Raw genomic sequence first — 17,935 nt, 5'->3', positions numbered from 1 at the left:
TTATACAAACACCTGTTGTTTATTAAATTATTAAGTACCTCAGCTATTACAGTAGGCCCTCATGAGTTAAAAAAAAAAAGAGAGGCTGGGTTTCCTTTGGGAGCCTGGGAATGTTATCTGCGTCGCTCTGAGTTTACCCGGATTACGCTGTATTTGTTGTCAAATAATCAAAGCATAATAGTACTATTAAAACGATTTATTTGGTCACTAGCCATGTCATTATGCTTTAAATTTAGTTCTGGCGACCCACTATGGAAGGGTGGCCCATCTTTCGTAACGCACGCGACTGAAAGAAGACACGAGTAACCTTTTGGCTCTGAAGAAAAATCTGTTTTCCAACTGTTGGTTTGATAAGTAGGTTGAGTGTACCCGCTTATTTTTTTTCTGTTTAGGGAAATCGGGGAGTTAACGGGGACCATGTAGTTGTGCGCAATTGCATGCGGGCTTCTGTGGCGGGGGGAGGTGGGAGGTGGGATGATATTGAGAGCTGTTTCGATTGGATTAACAAATATAGCACCTCACTTTTCCCCCTCGATGTCTCCAAACGCAGTGAACCAGCTTTGACCTGCTCAAGAGCACACTCTCTCTTAGATTAAATCACGGTCGTCTGCAGTGGTGAATTGGTTGGAGACAAAGTGGGATGCAGCGCCTGTTCATCATCAGTACTTTAACCCAAATGATCTGACAGCTGACACTGCGTCATGGCTGCTGTTCACAACATGTCCAACACGACACGAAATTGGACCAATCCGTTCGTTCAACCGGCGTGGCGCATCGCGCTGTGGTCCGTGGCGTACAGCTCCGTCCTGGCTGTTGCGCTCCTTGGCAACCTAATCGTCATTTGGATCGTGTTGGCGCACAGGCGGATGAGAACAGTCACCAACTACTTCCTGCTGAACTTGGCTTTTGCCGACGCGTCGATGGCCGCGTTCAACACGTTGATCAACTTTATCTACGCGGTGCAAGGCGAGTGGTACTTTGGAGAGGCGTACTGCAGGTTCCACAACTTCTTCCCCGTCGCCGCCGTGTTCGCCAGCATCTACTCCATGACGGCCATCGCCATGGACCGGTAAGGATCAGCGCGGCGATGGGTTTGATATACTGCAAGTCCAGTTGGTTGACTTTTTACTAATGTCGAATTCAATAATTGTCATCTAATGTCCTCTCATCACTTTGTTGGATATATTTATTGTACTACTATTTGAATATATTTAAACAATAGGATCCATTCAGTTTAATTGTTTTCAATTAATAATTGGATTTGATTAAGTGATCCTGTTGTCAACCTGTTTTCAACAAGATCATGAATACGACCAGGAATAAGCTAAACTGCTCACTTTTGCGGGCACACACACTGCTTTAACTGCGCCTTTGAGGCTCATTTTTTGCCCATGCGCCTCGACTATCTCTAGACTCTTTGGGCCTCTCTCTGACGCAGGTACATGGCCATCATCCACCCGCTGACGCCGCGTATGTCGGCGATGGCCACAAAGGCGGTGATCGTGAGTATCTGGGGACTGGCGGTGGTGCTTGCCTTTCCCGTCTGCTACTTCTCAAAGGTGCTCAGCGTTCCGCGGCGCACGCTCTGCTACATCGCCTGGCCGCGCAAGCAGGACGACGCCTTCATGTGAGCGCTAGCACACACGCACGCGCACGCACACACACACACACACACACACACACACACACACACACACACACACACACACACACACACACACACACACACACACGCGCGCGGGCGCACACACACACACACACACACACACACACACACACACACACACACACACACACACACACACACACACACACACACACACACACACACACACAAACACTCATAAACGCAAACACACATAATACATTATATACATCATAGATTATTAAACATTAGAATTTGCACTTCCTTTAACATAGCGGTTGTAATAATTGAACAAATATCCCTCTCTTGCAGGTACCACATCATAGTGATCGTGTTGGTGTATGTGCTGCCCCTAGTGGTGATGGGTATCACCTACACCATCGTGGGGGTCACCCTGTGGGGAGGGGAGGTCCCAGGTAACTCCTCGGATAACAACCATGGACAGCTGAAGGCTAAACGCAAAGTGGGTACAGGAACCTTCCCCTTTCTAAAATATATTGAAGAAATTATTCTGTATTTTTGTCTCTATCTATCTTTCCTTCGCACTCCCAGTGTGTGTGTGTGTTGGAGGGGGCGTGTTTACCTGCAAATGTATGTTAACGTGTGCGTCTGAGAGGGGGCCATGTTTAATAATAACATAATACAACATGCACTAATTCCTAGTCCAAGATCAATGCCTAATCTGTGAATGGCAAACTGTGAACTGTGCGGGCGTGCATGTGTATGTGTGTGTGTGTGTGTGTGTGTGTGTGTGTGTGTGTGTGTGTGTGTGTGTGTGTGTGTGTGTGTGTGTGTGTGTATATAATATGCATGTGTGTATGTGTATCTGCATTGGTGTGTGTGTGTATGTGTGTGTGTATGTGTCTGTGTGTGAATTTGCTTCTGTGATCCCGTTGTAATTCCCACACACACCACCAAAACACACGGACACACACACACACACACACACACACACACACACACACACACACACACACACACACACACACACACACACACACACACACACACACACACACACACACACACGCAGTAGCCTTTACCATTTATAGCTGCGTGGTTTTAGTGATACTTATGTTATGAGAGGCTAATGAGGTAATGGAGACATATAGGCATGTGACCGCTGCATGCATGCCAGTAGGCTGTCGGACGCCTCAGCATGCTCCCTCACACACACTGAGTGACCGGGCCGCTGAAACACAGGGATTAAGGCCAGCTCAGTTTAAACAACAAACATCTATGTAGCCGGATGCAGGATTACCAAGAGGGAATACAGTCGAATTGACTGAATCAGCCCGAATACCAATCTTTTTTGTGAGATTAAAATGTCACATAATAAAGGTCAGAAATTTGGAAATTAATAACAGTTATATTGTTTTCTTTATCCAATCACTTTAAAACAACCATTGTTCGACAATCCTACGTCGATGTAAACTTTATTAATAAAGCACCTTTCAGGCAAGAACATTTATTTCAAAGTGCTTTATAGAATTAACCCAGACAACATTTTGAAAGAAGTAATGAATAAATCTAGGAACCACAATTATCAATGAAGCACATGCCCACATAGCCTAGGTACTCTTTTTCTTTAGTAATTTAGCATGACTTTTTTCTAAAGATTAACTTCATTAATGACCAGGTAGGGATTAGGGCAATTTACGCAGGGACGCCTACAAATTAGAGAATGGGGTTTGAATCCAGAACCTTTCGGCCGGGTGGTATAAAGATGGACCATCTTTATTGGCCCTCATGATTTTATTGAGAAGACGTTTACATACTTAGGTCCTGGTGTAGAGGTATGAATGAAAGCGCAAGCGGCTCCTTCAGGTAGTGTGTCGTCAGTGCTTTGTCCTCAAATACCCCCCCACCCCCTTCCCACCTGCAGTGTGTCCTGATAAAGCGGTCGACCCAGGGATGCTTCCCCCTCCCCCGAAGACACCACTGTGTCTGCTGCATCATCCATGCCCTTTCAGCCTCTCTTGTTGATTCTTGTGTTTGTATTGCTGCCACCCTGTATTCGATGACGAAGCCTCCACACAATGGTTGGTGTGGGATGTTTAAGGTTTAGCAGCAACAGCGTTTAGGTACTGGTCAACGGTTTGACCTCTCCACAAGGTTAAAGATATATATTTTTTAATGTTTTTTGCTTTTTAGGTTCACGCAATTCAATCTAGCTTTAGTCTAAATGTGCTCCTTGACCCTCCCTCTCCCTACTCCCTCCAAACTCTTCCCAAACGTACAGCCCGGCCCAACTAAACGCGTGACAATGAGCAGCATCAACCAGACCCTCTCTAGTTGCTGCTTGTTGGAGTTTACCAAGTCGTTTATGGATGTGCTTAAAACCAGGAAATTAAGTCAGTTCGGCCCGCCCGCACACCAGTATACCCTCAATGCATTGCCCCACGTGATATTGCGTCTGATACAAAGTGAATGGGACGCGTGTTTCCTAACTCAAGACCACGCGTATGGTGGGTCCGGCCCGCTACGACCGTCTCAACAAAGGGTTTTTCAACTGTTCCCAAGGAGGACAGAGCGTATGCAGCAGCATGCAGCTTTTTTGTGCAGCCGCTCCCTGCCGCAACCAATCATACATTATTGGGGGCGGGCTCGTCATCCATGGAAACAATAAACCTTATGATATGTCAAATATAAATCATAAAAAGCTAATTTGTCAATTGTTTTTCATTTTAAAGTGTTCCCAATGAGAAGAGACCCTTTACAGAAGTGTGGGCAGCCTCGGGAAAAACACTGCAGCCAGCGTCTTTTTTCAGGGCGCTCCAATTCCAGCGCTTTTAGTCGAAAAATATCCATACCGAAAATGGTGGGGAAACTTGTGCTTGCTGTGTCCGTATATGCGGAACGTTATGATATGTCAAATAGAGATAACAAATAGGAAACTACGCGACAGTTATACTGGTGTTATGTTCTCATAGAAACAAAACCTGCGTGCACCGTTTTTTTCTCTCATTGCACAAGCGCTTTGTTCCCCAGCTCCCTGCCAGTGGTTTTCTTGCCGCGAAAAACGTAATGTGGACACGCGCCCTTAAACAGCAAGACTCACTGGAAAAGCTTCGTCTCTACACTGCTGCAGATTTGGATCACTTTAGCTTTAAAGTTAGCTTCTACATGATAGTGTGTGTTTCAGAGCCCCTTTCAAACCCATTATTTTGCATATCATACCTTTAAGTAAATCGGGAGATTTTTGTGGAGTGGACCGGGACCTACCAACAGATGGATCAGTCCCCAGACTGCTGGACTCAGTATAATGTTCCTATCTAATCCCTCTGCAATGCCTCTGTGTTTACCCATCCCTCAAAAGGTTTGATGTGTTTCTGTCCATGATCTCACCGTCTGCCTCGTGCCAGGGCTCAGTCTTTGGCTCCTCCGTGTTGTCTCTGAGTCCCTCGCACACCCTCCTATAAATGGTATTATTATTGTAATAATGTGGAACAATGATGCATTTGATAGTCTATAATATCAGTGGTGGTATTTTTTCATATTCTTTTGATGTATCAAGATGTTCTTACTAAAATATACATAAGGGAGTAGGAAAAGTCAAGAATGACCACACACAATGTAAAGAGAAGTATATTGACTCTGACCTAGCTTTCCCTGCCATTTCTCTCTCATCTTCTCTTCAGGTGGTGAAGATGATGATCATTGTGGTGGTGACCTTTGCCCTCTGCTGGCTGCCCTATCACGTGTACTTCATCGTGACGGGCCTGTCCAAGCCACTGACCCGCTGGAAGTACATCCAGCAGGTGTACCTGTCGGTGATGTGGCTGGCCATGAGCTCCACCATGTACAACCCCATCATCTACTGCTGCCTCAACAGCAGGTGGGCTCCCTCTCTCTCTCCCTTGAGAAACCCTTGTATTCACACACACACACACGCACGCATGCGCGCGCACACGCCAGGCGCACACGCGCGCACACACACACACACTCCCCTTGAAGATTCTAACAATTATTCAATAACCTGGGTATTGTGTGTGTGTGTGTTTGTGTGCTTGCGTGTTCGTGCGTGTGTGTGTGTGTACATGTGTGCTTCCGTACATGTTTATGTGCGTGTATTTACGTGTGTGTGTGTGTGTGTTTGTATGTGTGTGTGTGTGTGTGTGTGTGTGTGTGTGTGTGTGTGTGTGTGTGCGTGCGTGCGTGCGTGCGTGCGTGCGTGCGTGCGTGCGTGCGTGCGTGCGTGCGTGCGTGCGTGTGTGTGTGTGTGGAGGGTCCAGGTTCCGGGCGGGCTTCAAGCACGTGTTCCGCTGCTGCCCGTGCGTTCGTGAGTCCGGGAGCTACGACGAGCTGGAGCTGCGCAGCACGCGCCTCGGCCCGGGACGCCCTGCCAGCATGTGCACCCTGTCCCGGGCGGACACCAGCCTCCGCAGCACCCTGCACCGCCACCGCAGCACCCAGAAGAGCGTGGGGTCCTGCTACGGCCGGGACGGCCGCGGCCTGCCCACCGTCCAGCGCAGACAGCTGACGGCCCGGTCCAGGCTGTACAGTGATCCTGGGGACTGTGCAGGGAGCCCAAATGAAACAGTGTGCAGCGAACCCAGTGACGTCAATGTGGAGTGAACTGGGTTAAGTGTACACTGCGGTGAACCCAAATGAAAAGACGATACAGTGAACCAAATACAATGACTCTTCTAAACCGGCAATGGAAAGGAATGAATTGTATTCACCTGGCAGGGAACCCATGTGAAAAGGCTGTGCAGTGAACACAACTAAATGACCACAGCAAACCCATACTTAAATAAATGGTGAGTGAATTGGATTCACCTTACATTGAAATCCAAAAGTTAAATGTTGAGAGAAATGGATTCTCGTTACAATAAAACCCAAACAAGTAATGTAGAGTGAATTGGATTAATCTATGAATCCAATAAATCCAACAAATACAATGAACCCAATTGAATGGCAATACGCTTCTAATATGTCATTTAACAAGTGCTTATCATACCAAGTAGGCTGTCTTCAATATTTAAGTGGGTTAAAGAAGCACATGGTAATCTCTCTCTATACAGATTTACCCCCCTTTTGCAAATCCAAGCACGGGTTGACTCTGAAGTGAAAACAGGAGGGATTCACCGTGGCTCAGCCGACATGAACACTAGTGAAAGGGCTCGCAGCTTGCCCCGACTAACATCACCGCCCAACGACAGCATGCTGGCTGAAGTGGGCTAATGCTGGCAATTTTATGGCAACCAAAAACGTAATACAGCCTGCCACCACCGACTGACACACCGGCCCGATGCTGGTGTGTGCTAAACAGAAGACATATGGCCGTGTCATGATGTGGTTGTGAAGAAGCCTGCTCATCATTCATCAACTTTGAGTTTACATTTTAAGATATCAAAGCGTAGCATTGCAGCATTGTCCCTTGCAGGAAGCATTATTCAATGCATGATTAGAGTATAAACATGCTAGGTGTAAGGTAGACTATAACAGATGTACTTCATGGTGCCTGTACAGCTGCTTATTGACCAGTTGTGGCTATCTAAAATGTACCTAATGTATTGGAGCTTCGTAACAGGCTAGTTTTACATGAGATATTGAATTCTGCCAGTGTTTCTTAGACCTTTTAGACCAAGGCGTAATAGCTATTTCCTTTCTTTGTGCAACACTTAAAGACCAAAAGGGGTGGAAAATGGTGTGTGTGGTAGATGGCTGGTCATGCACCCCTACCTGATCAGACTCGTGTTGTAGTTGCATCATGGCGAACCCCGTCTATTAGACTTGCCATCGTATATTGACGTAGCCCAGTGTAAGTACGGTCGGATTCCCCTTGCACCCAGAATTCATCAAGCTAAGTGCTTGATGAATTCTCCTTCACATCTTTCCTCTACCTTTTCCTCACCTCATGTCCGATGAGGCCAAGGAAAAGAGGTTAGGAAAGGACATGGGACGTAATCATTTGAGCTATCCGAGAGCAACAGAGCCATCCCTGCACACACTCAGGGAGAGGACTCTGACTTGTTAGCATTCACCCCCTGCTTTGCTTCTAACATCTTGCCAACTCTCGAATAAAACCATGGAAGCATTTTTTCTGTAAGCCACTGTAAATTATCACATCAAGTAAGATATCCAAATCACCAAAAGCCACACTGCAGTTATTGATTCATGCAAACTCAAATTTTAATACAAGGTTAAAGTAACAATCAGTTACGGTTTTATGACATTACACATAGCCAACATGGCTTCTGATCACTGTATTACAAATATTTACAGCAGCTCAGTCACCTGTCTTATCATCTCATCAGTTTGAGTTGGAGTTTAGCTTCATACAGCCGAACACATTTTACAAGGATGGAGCCTAGATGGTGGATGATATTTCAACGCAATGAGCCACATTGGTGGTAAACCTGTGGATGTGATGGTTTTCCGAACCCAGTTCAGACTAAACTACATTTGATACAATCTGGTAACACTGTTAAATACAATCTGTATTTGTGTGTAATGCACTTAATCTAATGTATTTTCATCCGCATTTGCCAGCACATTTAGGTATATTCAGCAAACGATCAGCCAGCGTATTGTCCTGTTTAAACTGAATAAGTTATTCTTTATCCTTCTAAATCCTGCTGCCGTCACAGGTTCAAAGTCAAGGGTGTTATTTGATGGTTTTGTACAACTAAGAGGTTCCTTCTGTCTCTGTCAGATCGCGGTCCCTGAAAAGAAGACATGGAAGGGGATATGGGAAATACCAAGAGAAGCTTACTCAGGGACAGCATTGGGTCTTTAGACCTTGATCACATAGTAAAGGTCCTCCTAGATCTGATCTGAATGGACACGGGAGCCAGCCACACAGCGAGTTCCCTCTGTTGGTTCTCTCTGTGCTGCAGGAGCTGAGAGATTGGTCAGAGCTAAGACGTTCTCATACACAGGATCAGAAAGTGGCTGAATGGGAGAGAGGACAGGAAAATACATTTTGAGAAGACTATTTAAAGGCATGTGTTTCTAGTTCAATTAGAGGCCCCCGGTGCTGACTAGTGGTAACACCATTAAGTAGGCTTCACTTCAAGACTCCTTCCTTTGTTCCTTCAACAAAGTATTAATTTACTTCTTTAAAACAAGAATAGACATCATTACACCCATCATTTCATTCTGCTCTTTTGCAGAAGTCTCTCTAGACCCCACATTGATCTCACCCTATTAGCAAACATCACTTACAGTGGCGAAGCTAGACCTCTTTTGGGTGGGCTCAAGTCCACCCAAAACTTGCCTTAGCCCGACCTATCGTTTCGTCCTCAAATCTCATATTCAACCTCTTTTTTTTTTACACAAGCAATGAGAGAATGGATGTTGTACACTAATGAACAGGCTCAAATGGGGTAGTGAAATCGAGCGCAACCTTCCTGCAGGAATCTCTATTTTATCAGCTGAGGGCGTATTCATTGCCATAACAACTGAGCTAATCAACAAGTACCACATGTTCAGCAAAAAAAAAAAATGTTGAAAGGGAATGAGCTGATGAAGCTTACAAGTGACCAATGTTTACTGTTTAAAAATATTTTTAATTAAATGCAAACCAGCAGTCTTGTTTAAATGTTACAAATTGAGTTAATAAACTGAAGTTGGAAATAGTTTTAAGTTGTTGCAGATGTTATCTCCGCTAATTTTACTGATCTAAATAAATAAATATTAACAGGTTCTCAATAGTAGGCTATTTCAATACAGGGAGGGCGCCAAGGGGGGGAATGACAGAAAATGATTGAGAATCACTGTTCTAGAACATGTTTTAGGCCTACTTGTTGATTAGCTCATGTTGGCAATGAAAACGCCCTCAGCTGATAAAATAATGCCAGCTTTTTGTTTTTTACTGAAAATTAGCACCCTTTTTTTTTGCAGCAGAACAAGATTCTTTTGCATCAGAAGATTTATAAAAATGTATTAGTCCCTGAAAGTGAGACAACTTAGTTTAGTGCTCCCGAAATAGTGGTCTGTTAATCATAGGATTAGGCTAGTACATGTTGTACTTGTTGATTTTTTTGCATAAACATACATTAATAAACATGTATGTTGATACAATTTATAATATTGTATTGGTCCATGAAACTGAGGTGACATAATTTAGTGCTCCCGAAAAAGTTGTATGTTTCTCATATTATTGATATTATTGATGTTTAACCAATGTGTTTCAGTAACTTTGTAAAAATTGAAATTTTATATACCTCAAATTTGTTTGTACAGTTCACATCCATGGACTATTCCTTCATCCAAACAGTCTTTTTTCCTTTCATCACTTTAGTGGTTCAGAACTGCATTTTTTAGCTGACACTGCCAGCTATTGGCTTAGACATACAACAGCATAGTAATTAAGATAGATATAAAGGTTGTGGAATATTTTATTTTTGGACAGGACTTTATTTACTTCATAGGCCCCTGTGGCTTCCTGGGGTTCAGCCCCCCCAAAAGTTAGAACCTAGAATTGCCCCTGTCCATTTGTGATTCTTAAATCAGAGCCTGATAATGAATTGAAGTGAGGTTTATGTTCTCAGATTACCACATTATAATAAAGAGGGCAGGGGTCCAATGAAAGTATACAAGCAAGACTCTGATAAAGCTGGTGATCCTTGAGCACTGAGATGTACAGACTCTTCTATTGGACTCTCCTAAGGACTTGCCAAGGAAAAAAATAGAAGTTTCTCAAGTGGTCTTGTAATGTGGCATCAGGGTGGCCTTATTCAATCATGGGTTAGAAAATGGCTTCCTGCGACTCACCTCATCTACGGTATCTGTTCCCATTCGAGATGCTTTACTGGAGGCCTTCTTTCTTTTAGTGAAGAGAACAGAGATACTTAGAAGCAACAGGAGAAGTGAAAGAATATTAAATGAATGCGACGGTGGAAGTTAGACATTATCTCACCTCATCCAGAGGATTGCAACCAGAAGGAGTATGGAGGCCAGTAAGACAGCAACTGCCCGTACAGCTATGGCTGTTGTCTGTGATGATGATGATCTCTCTAGAAAACAGAATTCTAACATTGATTACAAATGTTTAGAGGCCAAATGTTGGCACACAGAAACAGCAAAGGTGTGTGTCTGTGTATGTGTGTGTGTGTTTGTGTGTGTGTGTGTGTGTGTGCGTGTGTTTGTGTGTGGTTTTAAAGCAACAATTACCTTTCCAATTAATGAACAAAAAGGTAGAATCATGACGTCCGATTGCATTATGAGCTTGGCAGTAATAGTTTCCTCCAAGCTCAGATGTGATATTAGTTATTGTGTAGTTCTGCCCTGATTGTCCCACTGAGTCTCCATGTTTGAACCAGGTGTAGTCAGCTGCTGGGTTGGCATCACTGCTGCAGCTCAGAGTCAATGAACTGCCCTCCACTATTTCACCAGAGGGACTCACGATCACTGAGGGGGTCTTTGGAGCGTCTGAAAAAATGTATATATCATTCATTACATAAATTACTGTCAGCTTCAATCCATTCATACTTAATCTAAAATGTATTTCTTTACCCTGGCGCGATGTCAGTGAATTGTGGAGTTGACTTACACACTGAAGGAGAGGGGAAATGTTCGTATCCTTTAACAGCACATGAATAGCTATATTGAGACCAAACAATGCCAGGGTACTTCATTCCTTCTCCTGCTGACTGACCATTCCTGATCCAGATGTAGGTAGGGTTACCAGCTAGACCACACATACTGTGACATTCCAAGACCACCCAACTAGGATTGTTACGCATAGGAGAGGACACTTTCACCTCGAGATCTGGGTGGGAGAACAAATTCCACAAGTGATTTAAATAAACCTGATTAAACAAGTGATTTAAATAAACACACACACACACACACACACACACACACACACACACACACACACACACACACACACACACACACACACACACACACACACACACACACACACACACACACACACACACATTAATAAGATGCTCAGTAGACACCTTATTAATGAAAGTTTACCTGTCACAGATAGCGTCACTCCAAGGCCAGCAGCATATTCCAGTATACCTACTTGGTATGTTTTGAACCTGAACTTGTACTCACTAGAGTCACTCTGTCTCAGGTCACTGATACTCAGGGTACAGTTTGCATTACAGATGTGACTGGTACAGCTGGGCCTGGAGCATTTGTATTCAACACGACCTGCATAGTCTGTATCTGTTTTCACATCAACATCTCTTTGAGAAAACCACTTTTTGTCCTTGACTGTGAGATTGATGTTCGGGTTTCTAGGACATTCATAGTGGCAGCTGATGTGAACCGTTGATCCTCTCGGAGCGCAGACATTACTAGATGGGTAGGTAATCCAGTCGTCAGCCTTCAGCGCTGTAAAAAACAAAACATCTAATTTGTAATAAGCAAGACAAAGAGGTTCAGCTGAAATGCATGATCAGTTGCTTGTGGAAATCCAGTAAAAGTTGCCATTTTTCTGTGGCAACTTTGCTACTTTGTCTTTAATCTATTTGACAAATGCCTCATATTCTAAGAAATTAAAGGAGTGATCATTCCCTGTGCCTTCATGTTCCGGTTTTTGGGCCTTGATTGCTTTGATTTATCTCAGCATTTGTTTTTCCTTCTGAATCAAAACTGGACACTCACGTACCCCACAGTTGTTCTCTTGCCGAGTTGTTTGGACCTATAGGGCTTGTACAGAAGAATGTATCTTGGGATTTGTATGCCATTTTGTGATGACTTGAGAGAGTTTAACGTAAATACAGTGACCTAGGCTGCAACATCTTGCATGATGAACGCTTTTGCAGTTTCAAACACAACAGTGTCCTCCAATAATGACTTATCGGTAATACTAAACAATGAACAAAAAAACATTACTACTAATAACTAATAATAATTAATATAAAGGCGGATATTGCAATGTGACGTCACACACTGGCAGTTATGAGGGCTGGGCATTGGGGCATAGTGTCCCCTTAAGGAAAAGCTTTGCCTCCCCTTCTGGCCCCCCTAAATGTGGAGTTCAAGTTAAACAGCAGCAATCAGTAAATGATTAGAGTCGACCTCCCTTGTGACACTTAAATTGCACAAGAGAGCCTGGAGAATGGCCCCAACATTTTGGGTAAGCCAAGGGATTGGTGCTTAAGCTGTTATTGGGCGGATGGTTGTGACACAAGTAGAAGGCCTGCAACAACAAATTTGATTGAAAACAGAAGTAAGGGAGCATAGCGTGACCAGTAAAAACCACAGCCCCAGTCAGACGGGAAGTGGCTGGCAACAGAGACTATATTTATAGAGTAATCAAAAATTCAACAGTCAAATATGATACCCAGAGTAGAATCTAAAACAATGTAACATCCCTTTAAGTAAAAGAGGTTGTATACAACTTGCATTGAGGGGAATTTACCCGAAGACAGAAAGAAACCCAACTCATAGATATAAACTGGACATTTCTCTATTCTATTGGTCTTCTTAACCAAACACATTATTCTAGAGGTAGATTCTTTAACATTATCCAACCTAAACGACAACTAAAATAGGTTGTTTGTGTAAGTCGTCTAAAACGACCCGTATGAACATTTTAGCCTCCTATTGAAACAGGAATACATTAAGTACCTATGCCAAGTTACTGTCCGCCAAAACAAAATGGATAAAATTCATTTTAGTCTGAGTCTAAGTGGAAGTTTTTTGATAACATTTCTAGCGACAAATGTACATTTTTATTCATAATGGTAGTTCGGTGAATGTATATGATGTTTGGTATGTTAGTTAACGCAATGTTTTATATCGTTACCATGGTGCTTCATATGGACACAGCTTGCATGTTGTTTGAATCAATGTCTTTACGTTATTTGCGCTGTAGTGCTATTTTATGTAGCTGATGATGCTCTTTCAAATAAAGAAATTCAAGTAAAACAGGGATGACATTTATTATATATTATATTATATAATATTATATGTTTTGGGTGTTACACAACGGATGTTTACATTCACTTTCCTTCCACCGAAAGAAATCCATCTACACAAATTCCTGTGATAAATACATTTAGTCTAACAAGATAATCCCTGGGATGACCTTTCTTCTTCTTCTTAGTGACGGACTTATCCGACGCGTTTTGTGGGGCAACCCAGAAGATTATGTTCCCTTGCTTCCACCGATAAGCCCCTTCAAAGCTTAATTTCATATACTGTATATTTTGTTTATAAGATAATCATGACCAATTAATAGTGTTTTAAATGTTTTTGAGGCTTAAATGCGATCAATAAAGTTATAGGCAGACGACAAACATTCTTAAAAGCTACTAAAATGATCAACAAGGGGGTCATAGACATACAATAAATGAGGTGATAACGTATTCTATGTCGGGTACAACTTGGGAGTGAGATATAGATATCTTGTTTATTTTATATGAATCAGGGCAATAAGGTTTACTAAAATAGGTAGATAATATACTATTAATCCCACTTACTGCCCTACAGGACGGAATGTATATTGTATAGTGACCTAGGGGTCAAGGACACTTAGGAGTGAGTTGGAGACCTGGGGTCTGTTTTATATGAAAGAGGGCCTCAAGAATTTATGCAATGATTTTAAAGGTCTCGAGATGGAGCATTCTCTAAGGCTGTTTTATTTACTTCCTGTCGGACTAGGGCCCCCATGATTAAAATCGTACTTGTCCTTGAGGCCCTTTTTCATATAAAAGGGAGCCCAGGTTTCTTAGTAGGTCACTGACTAATTTCATAACCTCCTGTAGGGATAGATGTATATTATATGATCTACTATATTAGTAAACCTAAAGGCCCTGATTTATATAAAATAGACCAGATGTTGCTTTCTTCCTCCCCTGTCATTCTGTGTCCCTGTGAATGCTGTGTTTGCATCACTTCCTGTAGGTCTACCATCCCCATGTTGATCATTTTAGTAGTCTTGTGAAAACTTTTCATCTTTCTCTTACTTTAGTGATTCCAAAACCTAAACATATATATAAAATGAACCTTTTGCTGGAAGTAAAGCGGATATAAACTTTCACTTTGCCACACAAAATCAAGTCAGCCTAGTATGTCCCAAAGGAGAAGAAGAAATATGTAATCTGTGGGTCACTCGAAAAACGTTTTTTTATTCAATGAAATAATTGAACCCGCTATTCATTTTCTTGATTATCCTGTTTAAAACAAAATGTATTTATAAAATGAACCTGGTGAATGGATTTTTTTGCGGAAGCAAAGCAAAAATAAACTTTTGTTGTGCTCCACAAAAGCAAGTAATCATAGTTCGTGGCAAAGAAAAATATTCACAAATATTCATACTTTTTACACTGAGAATATAACAATTGTAAATGTAATTTTGTTTTGCCAGACAGAACCTTGACATACGTGATGTTTTGATAAAGTTGTAAGTTGATAATGGGCTAAACTTTTCACCTATCATGGCGTTTAGGTTGGAGATCACTTTGTGCTGTGGTTTCACCCTTTCTCATTCCAGTTGCTTGGTGTCATGACATGTTATTCATTGAAACAGTTCAAGTAAATATTGATAAAGTAACCAACCTGGGAGAGAAAGAAGGAAAGCTAGAAATCCTCTAGCTGATGATCTTAATTTCATAGTTTGTTGTATCCTCTGTGGTTCTCTTGAGATATTGAAAAACAATCGTTTTTTTAAAAAAGTATACATAGCATGTAGGCCCCGAAGAGGCAATACAATTGTGTTAAGATAATTTTTCTTAAGAAATCTCAATACACATATTTCCGTTTCTTATTTTGATTGTTTCTTGTTCTTGATATTGCTGTTTCTTAGGTTTGCTGAGTAATTCAATAAAAATGCAGAAAAGGCAACGCCTTACTGTTTAACAGGAAGTTGTCTGTGTTTGGAAATCCAGAGTCTTTTCAAATAATTGTTATGCCGCAGAATTAACTTGAAGTACTAGGAACGACTTTGGATCTTAGAACAATAAACTGGACTTTATAAAGTTGCTTCTTGCTTTTGCCCTTCCCCTATTTTGTCTCTCTCTCTCTCTCTCTCTCTCTCTCTCTCTCTCTCTCTCTCTCTCTCTCTCTCTCTCTCTCTCTCTCTCTCTCTCTCTCTCTCTCTCTCTCTCTCAGGCAGATCCTTGTATGCACACACAAGCACACCGTTACGGCAACCCAGTCTTACAGAAACTGGATTTGTTTGAATTCACAAATTTATGGTCAGATTTGCCGCAGACAATCTCTCGAACACCGTTTTGAGATGTTTTATGTGCAAACACCAGGTGGTACTATACACAACCAATTCATCGAGGTACCCCTCACAATTAGAAATGCCAACAAGAACCTGATTGGCGAAACGTTGGAAAGTATCTGGAGCATTCCGCAGGCCAAATGGCATGACCGTGGCGTGTATTGTAGAAGGCCATCAGGTGTAAAAAGGCGGACATCTCTTTAGCACGTTCGGTCAGTGCAACGAACACCCTCCTCACCAAGCAGCAACGTAGCAGGTCCACGCTGCGTTGATGCTGAGGTGTAGGCCGCAGATTGAAAGGTCACAGGCAGAGAGGTAGCAGTTTCAGCACGAGGTCTCCTGGAAAGCGGCACTGCTGAATTTATCGCATTAACAGAGACTAACCCGCCTTTGATTGAGAGTCATCTCGATCACAATAGTGTTTAAGCATGTTGATATGACACAAGCGAGATGTTTTCCTCCTGCCTGGTGTGGCTATGACATAATTAACATCACCCACATGTCTTATTCAAGATATGGACCGGTGTAGCGCGGTTGAAGAGCGGAGCCGAGAATGAGGAGAAACACAATCACCTTATCACCAGGATGAAACTCACGCAGTACAGCTTTTTGATCGTAAAGCTGTTTCATTCGTTTCTGGCTCTTGCCAAGGTTTTCCTAAGCCATTTTGGTAGTTGAAGTCTTACACAAATTTTGGATACAGAGTCAGACACACTGTGAGGAGATGTATTCTTGGTCAGCATAGATTCTCTGAGCACTTTCAACGGGCCACGGACAGTAGGCCCGAAAACAAGTTCAGATGGGCTAAAACCCAGCGATTCCTGAACCGCTTCATGCATAGCAAACAAGGTAAAAGGTATGCCTTCGTCCCAATCGCGCTTAAACTCAAGGCAAAATGCGCGAAGCATTGATTTTAACGTTAACGTTTAACGAGTCTGATAAGGGGTATAGTTTGTCAGTCCACCTTGAATGTCCTCTGCCAGTAGTCTGATGGTTGCTGGGTAAAAACTGTTATGAAACCACTACCTCTTTGCTCTGATACTCTCTGGGCGATGGTGTCTCAGCACCCGACCGGAGCTTCTCCATCTGAACAGGGTGTGACTGGGCTGATGTGGGTCCTGGAGAATGGATTTTATTTTGTTCCTACAGCGAACTGTGTACAGGTTGTCCATAGACGGGAGCTCTGCGCCTATGCTTCTCTTTGCAGTTTTGACGACCCTCTGAAGGGCCTTCTTCTCCTTTACTGTTAGGTTGCCATACCACACAGTAATGCCCCCTGTGAGGACGCTCTCCACCCGACATCTGTAGGCCTGGGTGAGCGGTTGACAGCTGAGGCCGGCTTTTTTCAGGGACCTAATGAAGTACAGCCTCTGCTCAGCCTATCTCACAGAGGCCGTGTTCTCGGACCAGCTGAGGGTGTTGGTGATGTGGAGGCCCAGGAATTTCAGGCTCTCAACACGCTGCACCACAGCACCTTTGATGTGCATGGCTTGTAGGGGGAGAGCTTTCTTTCACTCGTTTCTAATTAAATTAGAAACGAGTGAAACCTCATGGAGAGGGACATTAACAAAACCAATGAAGCATTTTTATTGGCACACGTGTATTATGCGCACCCGGTAAAGTGACAAACGCATCCGTAACAAACCGGACAAAAGTTCTCGTCTTTCTGAGTCGTCGGGGGAAGCGAAGAAATACAATCAGCATTCTAACGGAAAGAAGTGGACTGAGAGCTATTCTTAAGCTTCAATTTCAAGAAATTTGCAAGTAAGTTTTTACAATGTCCACAGTAAGGCTGATCTCTAGAATGAGTCTCATTTCTTATCAAATGTTTTTGAATGTTGTCAGCTAAAGTTTCTTTAGCAGGCTTAAAGGCAAAGTATTGAGGTTTAGCAGGATAAGAGCTTGTACCCTTTTGAGCTAGAACATATTCATCCGCCCTTATGGTGGAGCTGCGCAGCACGCGCCTCTGCCCAGGATGCCCCGCCAGCATGTGCACCCTGTCCCAGGCGGACGCCAGCCTCCGCAGCACCCTGCACCGCCACCGCAGCACCCAGAAGAGCGTGGTGTCCTGCTGCGACCACGACGGCCGCAGCCTGCCCACCGTCCAGGGCTGACAGCTGACGGCCCGGTCCAGGCTGTAC

At 43.2% G+C, this 17,935-nt stretch overlaps 2 protein-coding genes across 7 annotated transcripts; one reads left to right on the top strand and one right to left on the bottom strand.

The window, feature by feature from the left end:
* The first annotated feature begins 209 nt into the window (after positions 1-209).
* Positions 210-7,689, top strand: LOC115540397 (neuromedin-K receptor-like). Its single transcript, XM_030351634.1, has 5 exons — positions 210-1,069; positions 1,439-1,627; positions 1,958-2,108; positions 5,287-5,483; positions 5,881-7,689. Exons 1-5 carry the CDS (start codon positions 702-704, stop codon positions 6,221-6,223), a joined length of 1,248 nt encoding a protein of 415 aa, XP_030207494.1. The 5' UTR covers positions 210-701; the 3' UTR covers positions 6,224-7,689.
* A 69-nt stretch (positions 7,690-7,758) lies between these two features.
* LOC115540398 (carcinoembryonic antigen-related cell adhesion molecule 1) lies at positions 7,759-15,596 on the bottom strand. Of its 6 annotated transcripts, none has more exons than XR_003976189.1 (9): positions 15,418-15,596; positions 15,125-15,204; positions 12,228-12,268; positions 11,585-11,950; positions 11,148-11,366; positions 10,769-11,026; positions 10,515-10,611; positions 10,370-10,421; positions 7,759-8,545 (listed from the first exon to the last, which is right to left on the bottom strand). XR_003976189.1 is itself a non-coding variant. In XM_030351640.1 (9 exons), exons 2-8 carry the CDS (start codon positions 15,177-15,179, stop codon positions 10,375-10,377), a joined length of 1,071 nt encoding a protein of 356 aa, XP_030207500.1. In that variant the 5' UTR covers positions 15,180-15,204; positions 15,418-15,596; the 3' UTR covers positions 7,759-8,545; positions 10,370-10,374. The 6 variants fall into 6 exon arrangements, 5 of the variants coding, with proteins under 5 accessions (XP_030207500.1, XP_030207495.1, XP_030207496.1 ...); XM_030351640.1 differs by having other exon boundaries at positions 10,370-10,417; positions 12,228-12,260; XM_030351635.1 differs by having other exon boundaries at positions 12,228-12,260; positions 15,418-15,595.
* Positions 15,597-17,935: the final 2,339 nt, after the last annotated feature.

The sequence above is a fragment of the Gadus morhua genome, chromosome 3 (assembly GCF_902167405.1).
Source record: "Gadus morhua chromosome 3, gadMor3.0, whole genome shotgun sequence".
Classification (NCBI taxonomy): domain Eukaryota; kingdom Metazoa; phylum Chordata; class Actinopteri; order Gadiformes; family Gadidae; genus Gadus; species Gadus morhua.
This window is presented reverse-complemented; position numbering and strand designations above follow the sequence as displayed.

Coding starts and splice junctions, on each gene's coding strand:
- LOC115540397 (XM_030351634.1), top strand. CDS start 702: ATGGCTGCTGTTCACAACATGTCCAACACGACACGAAATTGGACCAAT. Junction 1,070..1,438: donor ACGGCCATCGCCATGGACCG/GTAAGGATCAGC, acceptor TCTCTGACGCAG/GTACATGGCCATCATCCACC. Junction 2,109..5,286: donor AGCTGAAGGCTAAACGCAAA/GTGGGTACAGGA, acceptor TCTTCTCTTCAG/GTGGTGAAGATGATGATCAT.
- LOC115540398 (XM_030351635.1), bottom strand. CDS start 15,179: ATGAAATTAAGATCATCAGCTAGAGGATTTCTAGCTTTCCTTCTTTCT. Junction 10,422..10,514: donor GTTGCAATCCTCTGGATGAG/GTGAGATAATGT, acceptor CTTCACTAAAAG/AAAGAAGGCCTCCAGTAAAG. Junction 8,546..10,369: donor GAACAGATACCGTAGATGAG/GTGAGTCGCAGG, acceptor TCTCCCATTCAG/CCACTTTCTGATCCTGTGTA.